Source organism: Marmota marmota, unplaced genomic scaffold (genome assembly GCF_001458135.2).
Source record: "Marmota marmota marmota unplaced genomic scaffold, marMar, whole genome shotgun sequence".
In the NCBI taxonomy this organism is placed as follows: Eukaryota; Metazoa; Chordata; class Mammalia; order Rodentia; family Sciuridae; genus Marmota; species Marmota marmota.
This window is the reverse complement of record NW_026000205.1, coordinates 4,508,569-4,518,235: the sequence shown is the minus strand read 5'-3', so window position 1 is coordinate 4,518,235 and position 9,667 is coordinate 4,508,569. Positions and strand designations below refer to the sequence as shown.

Sequence of the window (9,667 nt, the reverse complement as noted above, 5' to 3'; positions counted from 1 at the left end):
AGCGGGTCGACCGGGGTTCCTGGCAGAAGGGGCAGCAGGGCGCTGAGGGCCTCGCTCAGTTTGGCCAGTCCCTGCCGAAGGGTGCCAGCCAGCTCCCGGATGGCATTGGCAGTCTCCTGCTGGGCCCGCAGGAAGTCCAGGGAGGGGTCTGGGACCGAGGGTGTGGGAGGAGGCCTAGGAGGGGGCGGGGGGCTGGGAGATGAGGGTGCCACTTGGGCCAGCGGCGCGGGTGGCGGTGGAGGGGCTGAGGGTGGTGGAGACAAGGCCAGGCGGGGCAGCTGGACCGTCTGCAGGGCCGGAGGGGGCGGGGACTCACGCTCCTTGGACCGTGGGCAGCCCCCTTCCTGGGGGTTGCAGGAGGGCCGGGCCCAGGGCTCCGGGCTGCTGGAGCCCCCCTTGCTGTGGGCTGGTGTATCTGTAGAGAGAGACATGCAGGTAAGGTATGCATAATTCCCCCCTCACCCCCAGTTCCTTCATTTCTCCTCTACCCTGGCCCGAAAGATCCTTTAAACTCTTTAAAACCTAAGTCAGGCCAGTGACTCTGGAGGCTGAGGCAGGAGGGTCACAAATTCAGAGCCATTCTCCCCAATATAGTGAGGCCCTAAGCAATAGGGCGAGGTGGAGCACATCTATAATCCCAGAAGCTCAGGAGGCTGAGGCATGAGGATCCTGAGTTCAAAGCTAGCCTTAGTAATTTAGCAAGACACTAAGCAATTAGTGAGGCCCTATCTCAAAATAAAAGATTAAAAGGACTGGGGGTGTGGCTCAGTGGTTAAATGCCCCTGGGTTCAATCCCCAGTACCACCATCATCATAATAATAAAAGAAAATATAAAAAACCTAAGCCAGATCACTCCTTCCAACAGAAGCCTATGACATGGGTCAGTCTTGGTCTCCAGGAGAGAATCAATACATTCAACCTATCAGGCCTGTGCCAGCTTTAGCAGAAAGGGGTCTTGTAAGCCTCCTTTGGGGCCAAGCAGCTCCCATCTCACTCAGAGTAAGAGCCACTCTCTGCCAGGCTGTGAACCATCTGGACACAGCCACACCTCTCAGGCTGCAGTGCTAGACCCCGGGGAGGTGGGAGGCCTGAGACAGAAGTGCTCCAACATTGGAGGTGCTTCTGGAGGCTCTCTCAAACCAGGAGGCCAGGATTTTCCAGTTCTTCCTGGGTCTCCACTCACCTGGGATCTCATTCATACTCCTGAATTTGAACTATCTGTACCCAAAGGCTTCCAGATTCTGGGCCAGCCTGAATTTCTGCCCTGAGCCCGACTTTACTTCCCAGTGTCTCCAGCTGTGTCCTGGGCACAGTCCCTGGACCATGTAATGCCTTGGATGTGCTTGCTCACAGCTAAGCGTTTGATCCTCCCCCACCTCTCCTTCCTCCACCACCCACATCACTGCTGATGGCAGCTTCATCCTTCCAGCTGCAGGGGCTAAACACCTTCACTGTGGTTTTCTTTCTCAAGACACCATCCACTTCAAACACCACTGCCTTCAAGCTAAACACAACACTCAACCTCTTCTCTCTACCTCCCTGGCCCCCACCCTGTTCCAACCACTGTCCCCTCCCACCTGGAGGACTGCTCTTGCCTCCTCACTGGGCTCCCTGTCTCCACTCCTTCTTCATCAGCGGCCGAGGGGTTCAACCAAAATTCAATCAGGCAACAGGAAAGAAGCTAGTCACAAAGGACCTTGTATGGCACGATTCCATTTACACGAAAGGTCCAGAAGAGGCCAATCTCTAGAGATAGAGTAGATTGGTGGTTGCCTAGGGCTGGGGGAAAATGGCTTAAGTGACTTAGAGGTGCAGGGTTTCTTTTTGGAATGATGAAAATGTTCTCAAATTGATTGTGGTGATGGCTGCACAACTCTGAGTATACTAAAAGCCCCTGAATTGTCTAGGTGGGTTGCATGCTGTGGGAATTACATCTCAACAAAGCTGTTCTAAAAAACATAAGCCAGACACTGTTCTTTCTCTGTTCAAACCCTCCTGAGACCCCCCATCCCACTTAGGATAAAGGCAAAGTCTTTGAGGCCCCAAGGTCTGCACTGTTGGTCCCAATTGCCTCCCTGACCTCATCTCCTCCCTTCTTTCTACCTTCCTCACAGGCTCCGGGTACTCTGGCCTCCCTGCTGGCCCTCAAAACTCAGCCTCCTCCTGACTCAGGGCCTTTGCACTTGCTGATGCCCTGGCCTGGGAGGACGTTTCCCCAGATACCTGTTTGGCTTCCTCCTTCGTCTCCTCCAGGTTCAAATGCGGGCTCCAGGGGATCATCTTCCTTGACCATCATACAAAGTAGCCACCATCTTCCCTTTTCTCCCTCCTAGCCCTAGCTGGTTTTCTCCCAGCATGCATCTGCCTTGTATGCAGGCCATCTCTGTTATCTGTCTCCTCCTGAAGTCGGTTCCATTTTGCTCACTGCTATTTACCCAGCAGCTAGAATAATGTCTAGTAGCAATTCTTTTTTCTTCAAATGAGAAAAGAACTGTGACCTCCAGAGTTAGCACTGACTGGGCCCAGGGCCCAGGTCCTTGTGGCAGGTCCCAGTGCCCACAGGGCAAGTGCAGCCCTTCCTGCGGAGACCAGGTCTCAGCTCTTCCCTCACGGCCAACACACATGCTGCTCCCTCCCCTATGTCACACCCCACCTGGCCTGGCACCTCCCCTTGCTCAGTTCAGATGTTCCCTCCTTGGGGAAGCTGCCTTCATGTTCCTGGCCAGATTAGATGGTCCTAGTCTCCCCCAAACCACCAGCCACCTCTTGTCTAAGTGCTGGGGGCCCAGCCCCCTGGACCAGCCAGCCTGGGAGGCCAGGAGAGAGATGTTGGACCTGACAGTCCTTGACACATTCCTCATCCAGTCCTCTCAGCCACTCTCTGGGTGGATTCTATTGCTGTTACCCCATTCCACAGATGAGGTGACCTGAGGACCAGAGTGGGGTCCCATAGCAGTGGAAGAGGGGTCTGGATCCAGGCTAGCTCCAGAGCCTGCGCTTTTAACTACAGCTTGGCAGGGGCTGTGACTCTGGGGCAGGGTGGGGGTGTCAAGTCTTCCCTATAAGGAGCATAGAAAATGCGTCACTTGGAAACCTGACTTTTCTAGGCTATTGAATAAAAAGGAATGGAAAGTGACCCAGCCTGCACACCCACAGGGCTCACAGGAGTCAGGGAAAGGACACTATGGCAGCTAAAATCATATGTATTCATAACCTTGGGGCCTCAGTTTTCCCAACTGTAATTGAGCACATGTTTAAAGATGGGACTAAATACTAGAACATCTTCCTGAAGGCCAACCTGGGGATCCCTGAACCCACTATAGATACAGGGTTTAAGACAATGCCTGGCACATAGTAAGTCTTCAATGCTGTTATTCTTTCAAATACTATGTCAGAGATAAATGATCCTTAGTTTGTTGTTTTCTTTGGTACTGAGGATTGAATCCACAGTTACTTTACCACTGAGATACATCCTTAGTCCTTTTTATTTATTTATTTTTAATTGAAAAGACAGAGACTTTGCTAAGTTGCTGAGACTGGCCTAGAACTTGCAATCCTCATGCCTTGGTCTCCCCAGTTGCTGGGGTTACAGGAGTACATCACCACGCCCAGTTTATAAATACTCTAACTGCCCGAGGCTGCCCCAGGCCCCATTTCTGTCCTTCAATATGAGCAGTTCTCCATTTATGAGTTTCACACAGTGTGGGAGTCTAATGATGGATGTTTTCAGCCCATACTTGCCTCAGGGACTTTGCACATGCTGCTTCCTCTAGCTGGAAACCATCTACTAGGCTCAATCTCTCCATTTAGGACTCTGCTTCCTTTTACCACCTCTGAGAAGCCCTCCTGGAATGCCCTGCCTATACTGCTCCCTTCTATCATTTACTACTTTCTTAATATGCAGTATTTTTCTTCCTGATATATGATATGTTTGGGGGGCTACTTGTTTGTGGCCTGCTTCCCCCAACTACAACGTCAGCTCTGTAAGGGAAGGGAATTCATCTTTTTATCTATAGTATTCTCAGCACCTGCAATACTGCCTTGCCTTGGAAGAGGTTCTCAATAAATACTTACTGAACAAGTGAATTAATAAAGCATTATAAAAAATAACTTTGTCCTCTGTGCTCTGGTTCATTGGGGCCATTTTACAAAAACATCAAGGTTTAAGTCAAACTGAGAAAGGTCCTGAACTGAGAATGTGACTTTCCTGCTCAAGACACTTTTATGCCTCTGAAATTCCCATATGATGAAGTCCAAAGTCCTGACCTTGACTTACAAGCCATGTGTAATCAGATTCTGGTATACCCATTAACTCTCAGTAACTCAATAAAATATCAATTATTGTTGCTGGGCAATATACCCAGTGGTTAAGTGCATGGACTGGGAGTTGGGACAAACACATGTGCTGGGTCCCCACACTCTTGCTGTGTGACCTTGGGTGGGAGAATGAGCCTCTATGAATCATATGCTCTTGAGTTGCCTTATCCATGTTCCTTGTTTTCTCAAACCCTTCACTATGAATAAAATTCAAACTCCCCACCATAGCCTAGCATAGTCTCAACTTTGCCCACCTTTCTGACTTCATCTAAAAACTTTTGTTCAATGTTTTTGCTTCAAAAAATTGGCTTTTTTTTTTTTTTTTTTTTTCCGCCTCTGTGCATTGCACATGCTCTTCCCTTTATCAGGAATACTTTCTCTACTCTTCTTCATTCTGTTTTTTTCTTTTCTTTTTCCACACCAAGGATTGAACCCAGGGGCACTTAACTACTGAGCCACACCCCCAGCCCTTTTTTGTTTTTTTATTTTGAGATGGGGTCTCTCTAAGTTGCTTAGGACCTGGCTAAACTGCTGAGGCTGGCTTTGAACTTGCAATTCTCCCGCCTCAGTGTCAGAGCTGCTGAGATTACAGGCCTGTGCCAATACTCCTGGCTGTTTCATGCATGCTGTGTCTCATTCAGCTCTGACATCCCCTCCTCCATCCCCCAACCCCCAGGCTGAGCCAGATGCTGTCTCTGGACTCCTACAACCCCTGGGTTCCCCTGCCCCAGCCAGTCCCATCACTCATATCCATCGCTGTTTCCCCCAGCTGTCCCAGTCACTGATGTGTTATACCATCTAGCACAGGGCAGGTATTCAGAAATGGAGTAGAAGAAATGATAATCCAGAGACTAGGCTAAGCAGGAAGTGAGTCTCTGTACCCAGTTCTCCATACCTGTACTGGAGGCATGACCTTGAGAAAATTACCAGGCTTCTCCAGTCTTTGACTTATAAATTAGTGAAACACTATGTACTTCCCAGCATTAACCATTATACCCAGGGCTAACCTTGACTGTTAGCAGACTCTGTACAAAGCAATTCGCCCAAATTAACTCATTTAGTCTTCCCGGCAACCCCTGAAGGTGGAGACTATTCTTATCTTCACTTTACAGATGCAGAAAGTGATGTACAGAGGCAGAAAGTGACACGCAGTGGCTTCTGGGATGCCATAGTTGAGTGGCAAAATTGTGACTGGCACCCTATTTGGAGACAGTCTACTTCCAGAATCACTACCCTTAGGATGAGTTTAATGAGTCCTGCCTGTTCAGAGATGATCCCCGGGGTGGACTCAAGCCAGGTCTCCTACGTCTGGTTCCATTCTTGACTCTGGCAGTCATTAGCTGTGAGACCTGAAGCAAGTCATTTTATTTTTCTGAGCTTAATTTTCCCAACGGTATAATGGGGACAACAGCATCCGCTTCCCAGAGTTGTAGTTAGGATCTGCTTAGCTACATAAAGGACTTGAACAACGCAAGAAGACTGTGCATTTGCATTCGCTGAGGTGATGGTGAAGGAACTCACCTGCCCGTCGGTCCTCCCTGCGGTCCTCCGACAACACATAGCGCTGGGCACAGGCGCTAGGGGCGGGCGGCTGTGAGGAGGCGGGCGGCTGTGAGGGGGCGGCTGCAGGAGGCTCCTCTGGCCCGGCACCAGCCCCTGATCCCCCCACACCAGGACCCAGGATGGCGAAAATGGTCTCCTCCTCCGCGGAGAAGGCGTCCTCAGCGGCGGGCCCGGCACCCTGCGTGGAGTGCGGCACGCGGGCCAGCTTCTCCTTGGTGCGGCGCTTGAAGTCGTTCCAGCGCTTCTGCACCTCTTGGCCCGTGCGCTTCCAGCTGGTGATGCCGTTGATCTTGGCGGCTATGCCGTCCCACACGCGCCGCCGCTCCGCCACGCTCACCCGACGGCTCTGCGCGCCGTAGAGCTGCGGGTAGTCGGGCGCGCACCTCCCGGATCAGGATCTGGTTCTCTTCGAACGAGAAGCGCGGCTTGCGCAGCCGGGTGGTTTCCTCCGCTTCGCCCGCCGCCGCTGAGGCCATGGCGCCCCCCGACGCCGCTGTCCGGCCGCCTGGCGCATGGGGGGCGCCGGCGCTGCGGGCAAAGGGCGTACAGCGCTGGCCGGGGCTCAGTGTCCCCCGCCGCCCGGACAAGGGCTCCTAAGTCCCCTGGGCAGGGGTGGGGGCGGGGGCGGGGACGGCGGGCTGTCAGAAGTGCCTACTGATAGCTGACACCGGCTGAGCGCTCATTCTGTGCTTCTCGCGGCGCAGAGTGCCTCGCCAAAGAGTTGATGGAAATTGGGGGAGGGTCTGGAGGGATGGAGGGAAATAAAGAAAAGTGGAAGGAAAGGAGGTGTCTGCAGGAGTTAGAGGAGAACGGGGGCACGGGAGAAGAGCAAAGGGAAGGAGAATGCGGATGTCTCGGGGGCCAAAGAAGCATGGGGATAAGGAGAAGCCGAAGGGACTATGCAGCAAGAGGACATCTAGAGCAGAGAGGCGCTCTGGGGGTTCCGAGGGCAATGGGGGGTCTGTAAGACCCATGAGACGGGGCCCTGAGAGGATATGTCAGGAAATAGCGGTGAGATGGGAGCTAATGGGTCAGCGACAGAGCTGGGACGATAAAATATTAGGGATTAGGGTCTGCGGGGATTGTGGGGGCGCTGGGATTGCCAGGAATTGAGGAGACCTCCGGAGATAACGGGGGTCCGAGACCAGCAGGGGACAACGGAGGCTATTTGGGACTTCAGAAAGAGTGAGGGTCGCGGAGGGGGGGGACCGAGTCGGGCCGCGGGTCACTCACCGGCGCCGCCGCAGCCCCTGCCTGCCGGTGGGTCAGGGCTCGGGCGTCTGCGGCCTCTTTCCTCCCCCCGCCCTCTCCCTCCCCTCTCTTGAGCCCCGCCCCCGGCCGCGCCGAGAGCCAAGGCGCACGCGCGCCTAGCGCCAGTCAGCCCAGACAACCTCACAGCCCGAGATTCATTCTCATTTCCCCAACACGGCGCAAGCGCACAATTGCCCTCTAGCGGGCTCGACCAGCAGGCTGCAGCTGCGCAGCCGCAAATTTAGCGCTGAGCTCGTTCCACTAGCCTCCTGGTTCTACAACTACGCACGCGCGAACTCCTGTCGCGCGCAGGCGCGTCCCTCGTTCCCCGCGGGTTTTGGTACCTGGGCTTGATCCCAAGGCAGACAGAATGGAACTGCTGGGACAGCGCTAGGACCGAGCGGCGCCTCTGCCTTTCTACAGTTTTCCAGCCCACTCGGCATTCTAACTACGCAAGAGTCTAGAGAAAGGGGAGGGAGGCCGAGCTGGAAAGGATGGGAAGCACTTCGTCTCCATGACAACTGCGTGGGTGGTGTGGGGGTGGCATTAGGGAACCTCAACGCCACCACCCTTACCAGCCCCTGCTCCCGGCACCGGCGGACTAACTACCGCCTACGAGTTGAGGCGGGGCACCCTGGGGATACTCCGCCTCCGGCGATGCAGTAACCATAGCAACCCACCAACCTCCCAATCACTTTGGGAGGCCCCCTGTCCACACATTTACGTCACGGCTTGGAGAGGGAGATCTGAGGGAGGAGTTTCTTGGCCGCCCCGCAGGGAGGTTGATCTTGGCGCGGGCCCACTTTAAGGAAAGCACGGAGACGGGAGTGAATCTGGAGAACGGGTTGAATGAACTGGATGAGCGGATGAGGCAGTTAAGTCCGATTAAATTTTGTTTAGCATCCTGCAGGAGTCTTCAAGGTCATTCAGCAAAGAGGACTACAATCATCAATTCAGCAACTGTTTTATGAGTCGCTCACATAGCTTCAGGTGTAATGAACAGAAAAAGTCAAAACTCCCTACTCTTATCGAGCACATATTTAGTTGAGAGAAACAGATGATAAAAGAAAATGTATAGGTGAGAAGGAGGAAAATAAAGAAAGGAAAGGGGGTAGAGGATGGAGGTGTTTGGGCCTGGATGTCTGTGATCTTTTTTTGTTGTTTTGTTTTTCGAAGTGATGGTGATGGAACTCAGGGCTTCACACATGCTAGACAAGGGCTTCACTACGGAGCTCCTCCCCCGACCCCTGTAATTTTAAAATAAGGTGGGTAGTAAAGGCCTCGCTGAGTAGATGACCACTGAATTGAGACATGAAGGAAGTGGGAAAGCAAGTGCAGCCAGAGATGAGACTGTGTGTGCTGTGTTCCACGAGCACTGAAGAGGCCAATGGAGCTGATGTAAAGAGGACCAGATCGTGTGCAGCCATTATTCTGGGTAAGGTGAGAGGCATGGAGGGCTGTGAGTAGAGGAAGGTGAGCTCTGACCCAGGCATAGCTGACTTGAGGGAGCCAGGATGGGACGTGAGTGTCCAGTGAGGAGGTGCCTGCAGTGGTTCAGGAGAGACAGGTATTGGCTGCTCCAACCAGGGTCCTGGTAGCCCTGGAGGTGGAATTGGATATGATATGAGAGAAGAGGAGGAGACAAGGTGACTTTGGCTTGAGTGAAGGAAAGGATGGAACTTCCAGATGTGAGGATGGGCAGGACTCCAAGATGATGAAGAGTTCAACTTTACTCAAACTTGAGTTGCACATTAGTTAAGTATGAATGTTAGATATTTGAGTCTGGACTTGAGGACAGACATCCAGGCTTGAGAGATAAATTTGGGAGTTGTCAGTATGTGACATTTAATTCCGGAGGACTAGGTGGGTTACTAAGGAAGCAGATGTAGATAGAGAAGAGTTCTGAAGCCTGAGGCTGCACATTCCTACGTGCAAGGTAAGGGCAGAAATCAGCGAAGGTACCAAGGAGGAGCAGGGCTGTGTGGTGGCCCAGAGGCCAAGTAAAGGGTGATTTTGAGAACAAGGAAAAGACTCAGGGTGCCAAATGCTGCCCAGAGGCCAAGCCCAGTGTAAACTGAGAACTGGCCACCAGAGCTAGCAAATATGGAGATTGTCAGTGATCTATATTCATTTGTAGTACTGGGATCAAATTCTGGTCCACACACAATCTAGGGAAGTGCTTTTCAGCCGAGCTGTATTATCACTTCAGTTGTACAATCCTTTTTTTTTTTTTTTTTTGAGGGCCGTACCAGGGATTGAACTCAGGAGCACTTAATCACAGAGCCACGTCCCCAGTCTCTTTTGTACTTTGTTTAGAGACAAGTTCTCACTGAATTGCTTAGCACCTCACTTTTGTTAAGGCTGGTTTTGAACTTGCAATCCTCCTGTCTCAGCCTCCCAAGCCACTGGGATCAGTTATATAATCTTGAAAGAGCATTTTTGCTGGGCACAGTGATGCACTCCTGTAACCATTCACACAGGAGACTGAGGCAGGAGGATGACAAGTTTGAGGCTAGCAAGACCCTGTCTCAAAACT

At 52.4% G+C, this 9,667-nt stretch overlaps 2 protein-coding genes across 2 annotated transcripts in view; both read right to left on the bottom strand.

Moving 5' to 3' along the window:
* Irf2bp1 (interferon regulatory factor 2 binding protein 1) overlaps window positions 1-6,255 on the bottom strand; it is a 12,180-nt gene extending 5,925 nt beyond the window's left edge. Inside the window, exon 1 of the mRNA XM_015496674.2 lies at window positions 6,192-6,255. The gene's annotated coding sequence lies outside the window, so the exon portion shown is untranslated. The remainder of the gene's footprint in view (window positions 1-6,191) is intronic.
* The window catches only part of LOC107151602 (Myb related transcription factor, partner of profilin), a 7,192-nt gene extending 836 nt beyond the window's left edge, over window positions 1-6,356 (bottom strand). The window contains 3 exon segments of the mRNA XM_015497001.2: window positions 4-415; window positions 5,839-6,250; window positions 6,252-6,356. Coding sequence (XP_015352487.1) covers window positions 4-415; window positions 5,839-6,250; window positions 6,252-6,356 — 929 coding nt within the window.
* Window positions 6,357-9,667: the final 3,311 nt, after the last annotated feature.